The sequence below is a fragment of the Accipiter gentilis genome, chromosome 24 (genome assembly GCF_929443795.1).
Source record: "Accipiter gentilis chromosome 24, bAccGen1.1, whole genome shotgun sequence".
Classification (NCBI taxonomy): domain Eukaryota; kingdom Metazoa; phylum Chordata; class Aves; order Accipitriformes; family Accipitridae; genus Astur; species Astur gentilis.
The window spans coordinates 14,420,221-14,435,739 of record NC_064903.1 but is presented as its reverse complement, the minus strand read 5'-3'; the positions used below and the strand labels follow the sequence as shown (position 1 = coordinate 14,435,739).

The 15,519-nt window shown below is 39.9% G+C and overlaps 1 protein-coding gene across 30 annotated transcripts in view; it reads right to left on the bottom strand.

Moving 5' to 3' along the window:
• The window catches only part of HTR2C (5-hydroxytryptamine receptor 2C), a 119,132-nt gene that overhangs the window by 67,414 nt on the left and 36,199 nt on the right, over nt 1-15,519 (bottom strand). For 28 of the 30 annotated variants that reach the window (XR_007509421.1, XR_007509415.1, XR_007509419.1 and 25 more), the window contains exon 4: nt 376-1,018. Coding sequence is in view for 1 of the 30 variants with exons in the window: in XM_049827534.1 (XP_049683491.1) it covers nt 376-760 (385 nt within the window). In the remaining 29 variants the exon portion in view is untranslated. The remainder of the gene's footprint in view (nt 1-375; nt 1,019-15,519) is intronic. The other 2 variants (XR_007509423.1, XR_007509425.1) reach the window with 1 other exon arrangement.

Here is a 15,519-nt window from a genome sequence, read left to right as displayed (position 1 = left end):
AGCTGGGTCAATCACAAACAGGTTCCTCAGCTTTTCCCGAAGCTCTTGTGTCCTAGCTAATTTGGGGGCAGTCCAACCAAAAAGGTAACAAGCTGACTCACTGCTGCAGGGGTTTTTCCGTGGTCTCAGCAATAAAAAAACCCTACACCAACACCATTCACAGGTCATTCCCGGCAGCATGGAAACAAGCTCTGCTCCAAGCAGAGCATTGCCCTCACCTGACAGAGTGTGAACCTCAGCACAGACCCATGCTCAAGTCCACACTGATTCTCCCCAAGCCACCAACGCATGAAAAAACGGTGCAAAGCAGATTGCTGCAGCCTCAGGGGATTGCCTGTGAAAGTGTATAATCAAACAAGGAGGGAAGCCACTTACCATACAGGACTGTAATGAGCGACACGGGCATGACCAGGATACCCACCAGCATGTCTGCCACCGCCAAGGACATCAGGAAGAAGTTTGTGGCATTCTGCAACTTCTTCTCCAAGGATACAGCCATAATTACCAATATGTTCCCTCCAATGGTCAGCAGGATGACAACCAGGATCAGGAGGGCTGGCCAGTTCTTCTCCCTCACGGACATCCGAGAGACTTCACCCTTTTCAGAGGCATTAAGAGGATCAGATGTAGGCAAACTCTGATTCAGAGTCAAATTGCTGCTTAAAGACCAAGCCATCAGACCACCACGCAAATTAAAATCCAGCGTAACAGACACTGTTGTTAAGCTGAGTAATATTCCAGTGCTACTTAGAGTGCTCATCGTCTGGGATGGGTTTTTCTGTCTCTTAACCGTGCCTCAGAGATGATCCCTTTTCCAAATTGTGGGTCCAAGGCAGATGCCGAACTTCACAAAACCTGAGCCAGAAAATCATTTGATCTTCCATGGTGAAACAAACCTTACAGAAGTTAGTGTGGAGCTCTTCCAGTTTCTTCGAGTGTGGTGGAAGATGACCGTTGACCAGCAACCTCAATGGAAAGGAGATTTTGCAATCTCCAGCTGGTTTCCAGGTCCACCATTCTGAAAAGGAAAGAAAAAGTATATTTTTTGCTGAAATCACAGTATACACAATACCTTCTTTATCCCCATGTAAAAGACGTTCTTATTCTCTCCCTTCCTGCTGGCTAGGATGTTCTCCAGACTGCAAGTAATTTATCTTATGGGTACAGACTATGCCTACAATTATGGGGGAGAGAGGGAGAGAATCTCATCAGTATGCTCTGGCTGGTTAAAAGCTGATTATCACTAATGAAATGTTTTGTGAAACCTGAAAAAGCAAGTCTGAAGAGCAAAATATGTTTCAATTGATAGCCACTTCACAGATACTTAGCTGCTGTGTAAAATAGTAATTGCGTGAAATTCCAACCAATCCAGATAGCGCAGCCAAAGCACAGTGTAAACCATCACCTTAAATGGAAGTGCTTGGATATATTTTGCATATTTTGACATAAAGCACAGGTGTTGTAAAAACCCTCAGATGTTAATGATTAACTCTCCAATAATAATGAAGACTATAGTTTGGTTTTTATTAGGAAATAAATGGTGGATAAGACGCTATATATTAGGTAACATTATACAATATTATGCTGTCAATCTCTCTAAACAGATAACAAAGAGTGAAGAGAAAGGACAAACTTTCATAAAAGCTGAGCAGTTATTTCTGCTCTTCTTCATTCATTTTTGTGCCACTGTGCTTCTGTGCTGATCACCAGCACACAGCTGGGCCAGTAAGCCCAGTCCTACCAGCCTGCTGCCCAGGACTACTGCCCAGTACATGCAAGTATCAGCACCCTAATCACACACACAGGCGGTAGGACAGATTTCCTCAGAGCATCTCACACTATTTATGCTTCTTCACAAATTAGTTGACAGTGAGGGCAAGTCAGATTATGTTGCCTAACTGCCCATGTAACACAGGCCCAAAAGCATCACGCTGCTGCTTCTGAAGGAGCCCATTAGCCTCATGCATTGACCTAATTCAGCAAATTAAACATACTCTTAACTTCAGGCACATGCCTACACCCACTGAGGCTAAGGGCATGTATTCCCAATCCTGGCTAAATCACATCTTCAGAAACTCAACCATTTTGCCTGCCAATCGTGTGCAACTGATGAAAACAGCAGCTTTGCTTTGCATCTCCATTGCATCAGATGGACATGTACATCATAGGACTAAAAGCACAGAAGGAAAGCAGTTAGTAGAACAACAACAAAAAAAACCCCGCACTGTATGGAAGTCGACCAGCAAGTAGAATAAAATCAATAGCATGCAACTTTTTTTTTGAGCATATCCTCAACATTTTGTGTAGTCCACAGGAAAAGAGCTGTTCTATCACTCTTAAATAAATAACTAAATAAAAGTCATTTAGCCCTTGAATACACTGTAGCACACATGTGGCAGCAATTTGCTATCCAGGGATCAAAAGCTAAATAAAATTCATAGGATTAGACTAGATTTTATGTAAAATAAGAGGTGTTCAGAGTCCTATAATAAAATGCTTAACATTCATGGAGGTTTTGGAAATCTACTAATGGGCTTTGTGCGCAAAAACATTTCTTAAATGAGCAGTGCATACAATGAACCCAGATTTGCTTCTGCATTATAGTTAATTACTCCCAAAGGGTCTCTGAACCTCATATTTAGGAAGGAGTTTTGCACTATGTGCACAGAAAATAATTTTGCAGCTGCACATGAAGATGAATTAGCGAGTAGTCACTGGACCATTTATTTTTCCAACTTAGCTGGTCTAAAAAGTCTTTAGAAAGTTTCAAAATACTTCAGAGTATTTTTTTTCAAAACACAGCTTTCACTTTAAAGCTGTGAACAAAATTAACCATTTTTCCAAATCACTGTTCAAGAGTGAAGGAGGCACTAGGCAGCTTTGTGGCACTTGAGCAGGACACCCCCATTAGAGCCAGTGGGAATTTCTGGGTCTCCAGAAACTCTCTCTCTTTGGCTCCGTGACTCTTGGGCACTCCTGATCATGTCACAATAATACTTTGATAGGATAAGCAGAAAATTTATGTGCAAACATAGGGACATGGTCAGACAATAGTATGCCCAGCCTTGGTCTTACTCTTCCCAGGTCTTAGCTCTTGGAGGTTTTGGAGAAGGTGATGCTACCACCACTCTTGCCATAGATGTGATGAGCTTGATGTTCCTGGCACATGCTAGTTGGGGTTGCTGAAGGAACCCGGGCAGGGAGATGCTTCCTCTAGATCCTAAAAATCCCCAAACCAACCTAACTGCAAGATAACAATTCTGAATTAAAAATGTTTAATTTTATAACTGCTCAGGACTGAATTCTGGAATGGTCTGTAGGGTCATTCTCTCTTGCATTTCACAAATGTATCTGCAGTAACATTTTCTTCTATCAACGATGTTGCATCAGAGCATGGAGTTAAAAAAAAAATCAGCAGGCAGAATTATCACTTGCTTATTCATCAGTTTTATTATTAAAAATAAAATGTATGTTATTTGGCTACTAATGTACTGCAAAGCATGGGGTTCCAAAATTATACTAGTCACCAAATACAATTTGCTTTGAATTAAATTATCCTCAGGAGAAAAATTGGTATTGTCAGGATGATCTAAGAAAGGGAGACATCAAAATTCATTTGCTTGCTCTTAACGAGCAGTTTTTCAAACACACGCAGAGACAGACTTTGAGCAAAATGATTTCTACACAAAGTAAATTCTGCAAATCTGGTACATACTAACTTCTCAGCAAGAAAATTACATTTTCTAAAGTCTAACAGATTTCTCAATAATCCTCGCCCCCCACTCCTGTCAGTAGTTAAAAATGTGCATGTTCTACATGCAAGAGTAAAATTATGCTATGATATTGAGAAACTAAATGTTTTGAATTAGGACTATAATGGTAAAAATTAATCTCAGACTCCAAATTCCATCTTTGCTATTAGAAGAAATTATGATTTCTTTTAAAACTTGGCGCATTCATCTATCTATTACCTGGAGTGACTCATGAAGAGAGCCATTGCTATTTTTGTGCCAATACAGAACTAGGAAACGAAAAGGAAATGACAGAGACACCTAAAAAAGCGTTTTTCAGGTGCACTTATGGAAATGCAATACCTGAAACAACTGGGTATATAGGTAGGAGAGACGTGTAGAAAAAAAGCAACGACACTGGCAGGAGTTCTGCCTTACCCTATAGCTCCCAAATTCCTGATTTAGATATTTTTTTCCTGATAAAGATGTTGGCACTGCTCTGTATGTCACCTTGTCCTTGACCGTGGCCAGACAGAAGTTGGCAGCCCTCATTCTCGCTGCCACCGACAGCCACTCCTGGGCACAGCCAGGTCCCTGCACCTGGGAAATGGAGGAAGGAAGAGCCACACTCTCAGACCAGAACAGCATCACCGCTTGTTTTGACATTGCCTAAATTCAGCCATCATCAGGCCTGGCGTAAACAGTGATGGACCTTCACCTCTTACCTTGGCATAAACAGAAAGGAAAACATTACACTGAAGAGAGGTGACTCTTAGGTCTGAGCCAATGCTTCTGGCTCCTTTCTACCACATTTCTGTGAAACACCCTGTGCTAGAGTCCTTATCAAGTCTCACTGACATTTTTCTACATTGCCTTTATTTATTTTATTTTCAGTTTTTGCTGCCTGAAGAATCGTTATTCATCCCAGAACAGCATCAGGTTCTCTAGTGGCAGGAATACCTTGGAGAGGACATCAGGATAATGAGGGTTTTAACAAAAGTGGTATAGATTTTATCCAAGACTATAATGGTAAAGAAAAAGTAAAATAAATAAATAAATAAAAAATATCTCACTCAACTGCCTTAAAATCAATAGAGGAAGCATTTTGCATATTCATTTTGAAAAATGATATGTGGGAATTTGACTACAGCAATGCTCAAGATTGGGATCCACCTTCAGAATTAACCAACCTATTGCTTTGTTAATACTTCTATCATTATTTTATATGGATTCTGGCTTGAAGTCATCAGCTTTCTTTTTCACTGCATCCCTCAGTCTCCACAAGGTAAAACTTTATGACTAATTCCTTCAGCGTTAGTCTTCTAAGTACATCACTGTACCAGAAAAATAATTCACGTTTTATTTATGAATTCTATATATATTTAAGAAATATCACCATAATTTTAAATTAAAACTTGTGCCTATAACAGATTTTTTCCAATAGCTAACTTCAAAGTGCACATACTGAATTTTGTGGTCAATCCTCAATTCCAGTTCAATCTATTACCGACAGTCCTTAAAGTTATAATTTAAACATTCAGCAAAGCCAAACTCTTGTCTATGCCACTCCTGCTTTTTGATAGAGGTAAGTAAAGAGTTCTTTGGGCATGTTTTTTTCCTTCAGTCTTTAAAGTCCAGTTTAGAATAAAATTAAGCTAGAAAAACATTTTTGTTTCTCTTCTATCAAGCGCACATGAATTATTTAAAGCAAGTTTGGTATGTAAAGTTTTCAGATATTCCAGAAGGTTAAGTTGAAGGGAAACAAAAGCTATGGTGGTTCATAAGTCTGTACTGGTGGGGCACTGGGGGGTTCACATGCCTTTGGGAGTGTTTACCACCATATCTCTTGCTAAAAGGAAAAACCAACCAAACAAAACTGACCAACCTTTCTTAGAGTAAACACAATTATTTTTTTCCTTTGAACTGAATGCATTTATCTATAGGTTTTTTTTACCCTTCAAAGCCCAGAACATTTTTTCCTGGAGAAAATCAGCCACCTGCTGAGAACTTGAGATGTTTGTCAGCCCCCAGCCAGGATTCTGCCTCTCCTGGACAGACTGCAGAGCTCCTGTGCTCTCCTAAATAATTTAATAATTCTCTGGGACTCATAGCCTGAATGTTAACAATATGCATTTGAAATTGGGTACGAAATCAAGGATTTAGTCCCCAGAAAAGAACCTCAGTCTCAGGCAGACTGAGAGAGGAGAATAATACATTAATTCCTGGTAAGTCTCGCTGTAAAAAACAAAAGTACTTAATGACCAAAAGCGATGAGTTTCAGCAATTCCCTCCCCACAAGAAAAACGTGGCTTGTCAAAGGCACAAAGGCTATATGTGAGTGGAAGTGATTTTCTTCCTCCTAAACTATCAGCAGTTTTCAATTCTCCGAGTTGCATTTCACATTTCATTGGTAAGCAGATGAGAGCCAACCAGCTGTTAAAGATCAAACATGTTTTTAAATCAAAAGTTATTCTATCAGCCTTGGCTTTGATGGTAGACCTCCATAAAGGTAAAAATAAATCTGAAGTTGAGTAAACTGAACTGCAAGTACTGCAATTTTGGACAGGAAAACAGTTGCAGATAGTTCATAACTATCTGAGCCAGATATTCAGCTGATGTAACTTGTTATAACTCCATGAAGCCCTTTATGAAATGGCAAATAATTTTACATTATATAATAGGATACACAGTTTAGGCTCAAGAAGGCAGATTTAAGGCTTCATTCTTCACTCTAGACTCTGTATTTCCTTCTATTTACATCTTTACTAATTTATTTTTTTAATGCATTGCCAAATTCATTTTCATTTTTCTTTGGAATGGAAGGTTGCTTTAAAATACATCTTTTCATGACACCCTTGCAAGGGCCCCTTTAGTTTTAGTGACCAAATAAAATCATATTTTTATATTTACTAGGCACTTGCAACTCGTCTTTCTCCTTTTAGTAGCAGCACTAAGATGCAGGACTAAGATGCACCCCTATTTCTGTGCAGATCTATTTTTAAATGGTGTCTGAGAATGCAGCGAGTCCAACAGAGACCCCCAAGGTGATTTGGGGTGAAGCACATTAAATACTGGGTTTAGTTCAGCACTGGGTTTGCTTCAGCCCAGAGAAAAGGCATTGAACAGGGATGCATTTGCTGTCTACAGCTACCTGTTGGTACTTGCAGAGAAGACAGTGAGACACTTCCAAGAGCTGCACAGCAAAATGACAAGAAGCAACTGTCACAGTGATAGATCCAAGGAAATCATGTATAAAATAGGAAAAAATAGATAAAAGAAATCACAGTGAGGGTGATCAGACAAGGGAAGTGGGTCACAGAGAGACTGTGGGATCTCTATCCTTGGAGATGCTCAAAACACGGGTGAGGATTACCCTCAGACACCCAATCTAACTCTGAAGTTAGTCCTGCCTTGAGCATGGGGTAGTCTAGGGACCTTCAAGAGGTCCCTTACAGCCTAAATCATTGTACAGTTGTGTCAGGGGTGTGCTCCTGATCAGAGCTGTCCAACCAGGGGGTGTTTTTGAGCTCATATCCCTGGATACACACCCCATGCCTGATGCTACTACTCAAGCTCAGGATAAGACCAGCACATCCTGTCCCCTTTTGTTTCCCCGAGGCCAGAAACAAAAGTGCATGCCCAGGTGGGAGAGCACAACCACGAGGATCCCAGTCTGCACAGTGTGGGGACCAGGGCCCTACAGCTGCACCGACACGTGCCCCTATCACACCATGAAGATGCACGCAGCAATGCCAAATCCTCACCTCTGGTCACCTGTTGAGGTCACCCGCATCTGAGGAACCTACGGTTCAAGTATATTCTGAAAAGCAGCAATTGTAGAAAGCTCTCATTTGTTTTAGTCACTTGGTAGCATCAGGAAAGCTTCCCATCTTTTGAACGTAATACGTGCACTATCAACACAGAGGCACATTTTCACAATCATTTCAGTGGGAAAAGAAAAATCAAAACCTAATGATTATTCTGCAGATCCCCACTTTAAAATTAAGTCAAGATGCAGTCCAGAGAAGTGCTTATGCCTAATTTAAAGTATTTAAATACTTTCCACTCTTGAACTGGGGACCATATTACTAGCACTTTGATTAGGGACTTTCTTTCTAAGGAAGTATTTGCTACTCCCTCTTCGGTTTTGCAAGAAATTCTGGATTTTTTCCCAGCAGGTACTGGAGATAATTCAGTGTAAAAAACACTTAATAAAACGTTAGGGAAACCTCCCCAAACACAGCTTTCTACCACTCTTTTTTAATTCCAACCCAGAAAATAACTATTTAATTACTTGCAAACTAAAAGAGAATATTTCATTTTTTCCACAGCAAGAGGAAAATGGATTTTCTCAGACACAAGCTCAAGCAATGATATTTTGTAGGGCCATAATAATGAATCACTACCATTTTGTCCCAAACCAAATAGCATTAATTTCCCTCTCTCTATCTTCCCTCATAGTGAGTCAGAAAGGCATTAATTTCTTTTCCAGACATTTCAAGGCAATACGAGCACACAGAAGAGATCTTAATCTACCTTCTGGCAGTAAGACTAGCAACCTTATTTTTTATTTTCCCTTGGTGGAAGAGCACCTGGGAACCTCACAAGAAGATGTAGATACTCTGCCACTCCCTGCAACGATAAACTTGCGCTCTCAGTTCAGACACACAGAAATACTACAACAGAATAAATCTGAGCCTCATCACATACTGTCCTAACTTCTTGGAATGATTATACTATAGTTGTTCATATTTTCTATGTATAGATATAATTCCAAACTGCCTTTTTTTGTTTGGGTTTGGTTTTTTTTTTTCCAAATAAGCATGTCCCCAGCGGCTGAAATCACCTTTGTAAAAACACCAGCTGAGTATCCTTCAGCCTCCTTGGCAGGTATATTTTGGGATCCTTATTATTGTGCGGGATGTTCACCTGCCACTGCGCATGCAGTTAATTGTGAATTAAAATTTGGATTTTGCTTCATACTTATTGAAAAATAACTGAAAGCATTCAATACCAGCATTAAAAAGTCAATACTCGCTATAGGCATCATGTGTATTTGCTCCCTGGCACACAGAGTTTGAGAGTCTGCATAATCCACCAACGCAGCTCTTGTGGCTGGAAAGACCCCACTTCTGCCACCATTGGGGTGACATTCCCTCAGTCCCTTTTTAAATCAGCCATGTGACATGGTAAACATCAAATGTAACATTGGTGGAAAATCTTATGTTGTAGGTTTTTTACCCTCAGCTTTTCAGGGTTGTTGTAGTAAGGTATTATTAAACTCTTTCCTACTCACAAGAACACCAATTTTTTTCTTCCCTCTTAAATGCTTTGCATGACAGCTCTTAGTTTACAGCATTAAGGTCTGAAAGTGAGCACTTGCAATGTTTGCTCTCAAAATAAAACATAATAAAACAAAACAACAAAAACACTTGCCTGGCTTTCTGTAGCTCACTTTTTGTAAGTTTTAAAGCCATGCCTATTTAAAAACCAGAAGACTCCACAATTTTCTTCAGTTTTTGCAGCACAGTGCTCTATCCCATGTGTGGCTGAATACTTTCATAACTCTCAGTTACCATATACATGGCATTTGTTAGCAGTATATATGCACCCGTAGCAAAACATACCTAAATACATATATGTATCTAAATAAAAAATAATCAATCATGAAGTGATTTATTTTCAAATTATGTTTTAGGGAAAATCTCACATTCAATAAAAATAAACCTGACAATCTTAAGTTATTGTGCATACTTTGCAATCGTAATAGAAAGCAGCAGTCAATCTGGAAAGGAAGAACATGAATATTCACCAGGCCATATCATGAGTCATGGCATGAACATACACCATTACATAAAACACATGTGCCCATCTTTAGAGGAATGGTGGTGACTCATCTATTACTTAATAAGGCAAATTTCTTAACCAAGCAAGAAATCATTTGATGTTGCATTTATAGCTTTCTTTTCACGCCAGCTTTCTGTGTCTTCTGAAATCACACCAGTTTGGTAACATCACTCATCGAAGAGACTGGGCTTTATTATGCAGTGACGCGGGGCACGCTGCGCACCACATGCCACACGTGAACCAGGGAGAATCTCCCCTTTGCTTTGCACGTGGACCCTGGGCTCAGGCAGCTTGACCCATCGTGCCTGCGCGCAGCCTGCTACGTCACCAGTATGCGGCTGCTCACCATGGGGTTCACAAAGCTGAAATCACTTCTCTCAAATTGATTTTCCCAGTAAGCACCTGAACCTGCTGAGCCCTCTAATTCAAAGCTCAAAGAGCTATTTATTTTAAATTATAAGATGTTTAATAGAGGCCTAATGTGGTGGTGCATTATTAATATATGCCACTGAGTGTCCCTCCTGTTGCCAGTGCTGCCTGAGCATCTTCAAAAAAATCACAGCATCAGCTAAGCCAGGGAAAAGCAAAGCAAAGGGGAAAGCATAATAAAAAGTGTCCCTAGCAAACTGACAAGCCACTCAGGGCTTTTACTATAATAGTATAATTAAATATGTGTTTTCACATACCTGTACAATGTCAGAGAAGGGATTGCTGAAACATTCACGAGTTACTTATTTGTATCTCATACATAACAACAGTTGATATAAGAACAATTAAATAGGAAATGTAGCTATTCATAGCAAGAATAGCCAAAGGTTACTGCTGTATGGAAAATGCTCACGGAGTGATTCAAACCCAGCTCTTGGCAGCGTGCAGCCTCTTACACACCAAAGCTCTGGTCCCACTGCTGCACCTCTTCTTTGAGATCTATGGAGATGGTCTACTGCCTTCCCCAGCAGAGAAGGCGACCATGACCTGGCAGCTGTATTTCTCCTCTTCTTCCAGTTCTATAGGCTCTCACATGGCTATTTAATGTATGAGGAATACATTGGATCCTAGGAATGTTAGGGAACAAAGACTGATAAAAAGTTAAGTATTCCTTAAAAAGATTTTAAAAAAAGGCAACAACAACAAAAAAGTAACCAAATAAAAAAAAAAAAAAAAAAAAAAAAACAACCAAAAACAAAACCACAGAAAACCACACCACAAAACAAAACCCAACAAACACGCCCAAAGAACACTGCAAAATTTTTTTTTTTTATCTTTTTAGTGTTGTTTGGGGTTCCCCCCCTCCCCTTGGTAAACCTGATCAACATGGACTTAAAAGGGGATGACTGACAGTATAAATTCAGAGAGCCAATACTTCTTTGATCTAAATATACCACAACTGGATATTTTGGTACATCAGTACTAAGGGAAACCCTAGAGACAAAAGCAGGTAGAAAAGAAAACTCTTAACAACAGGTAAAAAAAAAAAAAAAAAAAAAAAAAGAAAAGACAAAGAACAACATCAGACTGAAACAGCTAAAAGAACTGGTCTGTGTGATGCCTGCCTTTAAAGATAGAAAATGATCCACACTATTGTGAACCTCTTGGTTTGACCTTAACCAGGCAAAATTTCAGAACAGATTTAAAAGGAAGATTAAAGACATGAAGATGCATGGAAAGTGCTATAAAATGCTACATGAGTTTCCCAGGTGCACATTGTAACAGTCTTGACTGGGATGTCTTGGGATTTTGTTTGTTTGTTCTTTAACACCCCATTCTCTAGGCAAAAGAAATGCAGTAGTACCAATTTACACGGACTTCATCATATGGTGACACCAGGGAAATTATCAGGTAAACTCCAGAGAAAAAGATGAACAGAGCAATTGTGAAACTGCCATGGAATTGGCTGTAGAGGAGATGAAAATGGATTAGGCTGAAAAATAAAACCCTGGTCTGGGAGTAAGTTGTTCGTTGAGGTTGGCAAGGTTTGATCTTGATAGTAACTTCATTCTGATTTTTTTTTTGATGATGCTAAACCAAAACATTTAGTTTGGGAATTAAATGTACTGATGATTCAAAACCAGGATGCAACACCCACATAGGGAAAGGCTGGAACATCACACAGGAGAAACTGAATGGCTTTGAGGACTGAACTAATCACACAACTAATAATGAAATGTGATAATACAAACTATAAATAACTAACAGAATTTGGCTGTAAACTAAGAGTTTATCAGTTGGAAACAAAGATAATTACTTCAGCATCTGAGCCATATATCAGCACAAGAGGGACATGAAAGAGACAAATATAATCTAAGCTATATATATAGACCAAGCAAGGGATTTCTTGTAAAGATAAGAAGGAATTAATGCCACTGGCACAAGACACTTGAGTGCTAATACTTGTATTTTTATTCACTAATCTTCTATTTTCAAGAAAGATGATTCAAACAGGAACAAGCCTATGCATTCATGGGCAGGAGAGTCCTGCCTGTGAGCCAGCTCCAGGCAGCAGGCCGCAGATATGTACCACCTAAGATGCGTTAGTGCACTGAGAACTTGAGTAAGCACCAGAGATTGCTGTGCCATATGGACACAGCCATGCAGACCAGCAGTGGCACATACCCAGCCAGCTCAGAGGCTGGGCAAAGAAAGTGTGATTGGGCTGCACTCATCCAAAGATGAGAGGCAGAACAAAAGTCATCTGAGAAGAAAAGAATAAAAGGCTTAGCTTGTTTAACCATACAAGGGGACAATAAGTGGTGGACTCCAACAAAGTGGAACTGACCACCTCCACCATCCCTGTGTCCCCATTGCATTTCTTTCTGTAGGCTCCACTGAGGCAGGGTCATAGTCATGACTCTTGCTTTGAGGAAGAGAGACTACTTGCTCAAGCAGGTTTGCAATATCTAGGCAAAGCCTTTTGGAAACATTTCTGAATTCCAAGTATTCCTCTGCCTTTCTCGGTTAAGTTCCGTGTTTTCAAGAAAGTACATTTTCTTCTTCAGCTGCTAACTGGTCTTTAGCATCTAAACAATCACACAGTTCTCTGCAGACCAACTTGCTCTCACCTCCTCTTCCTCACCCCCACACCGTTAGACCTCTTGCCTTTGCTCTCTCCATTAGTTTTCATCCTGCTCCTTCCCCACCCGCAGCATCACAGGGTGGTAACATGGGGAGGTCACCCACAGCCCCGTTGACCTCACCCTCCCATCGACATGCACCCAGACTAGCTCCAAGGAGGCTGACCCACACATTCAGCCCAAGAGGCCGTCAGCACTCCTCCTTCAGGCCAGCTTTCCTCCCAAAATCCAGGATCACAGATTTCACCCTTTTCCCCTTCCTTCCCTCTCTGATCAGTTGCATCCTTGCACATATACAGGGGCACTTTGCAAGCCTGCTTTCTCTTTTCAGCATTGAATAGGGACTGTTTTATATTTCTTTTAATTTGTTCTAACAACATGGCTTTTTTGATTAAATCTTATTATCTAGACTTTAAAAAAAATCTTATTAGCTTGACTTTTTTTAAAAAAGTATTTTGTTTCAATTCTTTAGTTCTAGCTTCTTTCCTTTCCTAGGCCTTACAGCTGAGAGAAAGACAAAAGGGGCCAGAAATCAAAATGTTTGATCAGCTTTGGGTTTAGTAATAAAGAAAAAAAAATACAAAGACTGGTAAAAATCTTAAATTACTTTTCTTTTTCCCCAAAATTGTTCTGGGGAAAACACACTCCAGTATGAACTAAATTTGCTACTGATTTTCTTAATACAATGATACGAATTTGAGGGGGGGGGGGTTCCCCTACTTTGGTTATTGTTATCTAACTTCAGTTAATGACCTACTATTTCATACTCACAATTCACTCTTAATTCTCCTTAGACTGATGTAGCAACTCTGTTATGAGCTGTAGGTTTTTTCCCTTCATTCCCTTTCACCTTTTTGAGAAATGTAATAATTAATATTAAATGTTTTTCTGTATGTTCCACCACTCTAAAAGCAAACAAACAACTTTTCTGCCCCACCCCCCACCCCCCAAACTGCTTCAATGCCATGAGAGGTCACTTTAATCTGCCTGACTTATTCCAGGTAAACTCTGCGTTGTGCTGCTGCTCCCAGACTAAACCAGGGGCAGATTGAGCTCTTACACTATAGTAAATCACAAATATCTTCAGTTAAACAAGAAGGCCCCACTGCCTCTCTGGTCAGACAGACCTCAGTATAGTCACTCTTGATTTGTACTAGAAAATAGGCCAATTGCATTGAAACATCTTCATGAGATTAGAAGCATTTCATTTTCAAAGCATTTGACAATTTTAATAGACATCATCTATGAGCAAGTCAGGGTGTGTAGTATGCCTGAAGCAAGAAGAAAAAGGCTCATTAACTTTGAGAGAATAGACAGATGGGCACATTGTGGTAGAGGTCTGACAGCTCCCAAATTATGTAAGAAGTGAAGAGCGAGGAGTCGGATGCCATGCGTATGTGTGCAGGAGTCATTTCCGTGGGAGCAAATTGCAATGACACAAACTGTCATCTATGACATCAGTAAATGAGTCAGGAAAAACGAAATGAAGGAGATGAAAGATAACGGAAAATACTTCAGTTCCCAGCATGATGTGAAAGGCAAAGTAAGTCTGTAAGTTGGTGCAATTTGGATTAACCCAGTTCACTTTATGAGCATACACATACAATAAGGATTTTGTACAATTTGGTTTCTATCACAGAGTGCATGAGGCATGCTGAAACTGCAGCAAGGGAAGCAGTCCCGAGATGGCTGATTCTGCAAAAAGCAGGCAAATGCTTGGCTGCATTTAACAGAATGGTTAGGACCACAGCAAAGAAAATGAGAATAGGAAAGAAGCTGTAGACAAAACCAGGAACATAATGACGGAGAAAATATGAAGGTTAAAGACTAACAAAGAAACAGACATTGTAATGTAAAGACAACTGCTGGTCTTAATGACAGTCTACAAAGGAAAACTAGCATTTAGAAGTGAAGGAAAACTGGTATTTGGAAGTGGCATCATTCAAATAGGATCCAAAGCAGCCATTTCCTTTTTTAAAGGAATATTTTTCCTACATTTACCTAGAATCTGGGTGAAATTTGTCAGGTGCATCAGCAGTGTCTTCCAGCCAGGCTGCGGATGATTGCTGTGTTGTGGTCAGAGACCCAAGAGAGCCATTCCCATCTAAGTGACGAGTGATGGGAGACCAGCCTTTCCTCACGCAGGTAATGCTAGCACAAGTATATCAGAGGGAGGTGGTCAAATGCACTTTTAACAAACTCAACTAAGGAAAAATAATTAACTATCAAAACAATTTATATATGTATGAATCAGGACTGTCTGCATTTTAATAGCTGGAACAAAGGCAACTGAACTCTTAAGAGAGTCAATTCTCTTTTGCAAGCTATTACTAAATTGCTTTCACTTTGTCAGCAAGGTAATATCTATCCAACAGCTCAGAGTTAAGGAAGTAACAAACTGCTAGTTATTGGGGGGCGGGGAAACATTATTTTCCCCACCTCAGCTAAAGCACATTTGAAAGAGAAATGCTTCTGTTCTTCTGGTAACAAGCAGCCCTTCACAGGAGGGAAATACTCCATCAGAAACAACAGGGCAGGTCCATCACTCCTGGCTTCTGATCTCTAACACCTTTAGTATCACCACAAACTAAAATAATTTGGGTGCTGGCACCATTGATTATAAGTGAATGAGAGTTTTGTCACTGACTCCAGTTAGGCTGGAATTTAATTCTTTTATGTTTAGTCTCACAAGGAGCAAAAGTATGTTTCAAGGCAATGGGCACAATACCTTTTCTGACATCTTAAGTCTTTGAGTAAAGAGTGGGTCTCTTGCCAGAGAAGTTCAAACAAACTAACATTTTGAGGCAGAAATTACTTTAGTTTGTAAGTACAACTACAGCACACAGCAAGCACTGCATGGAGAGACATGA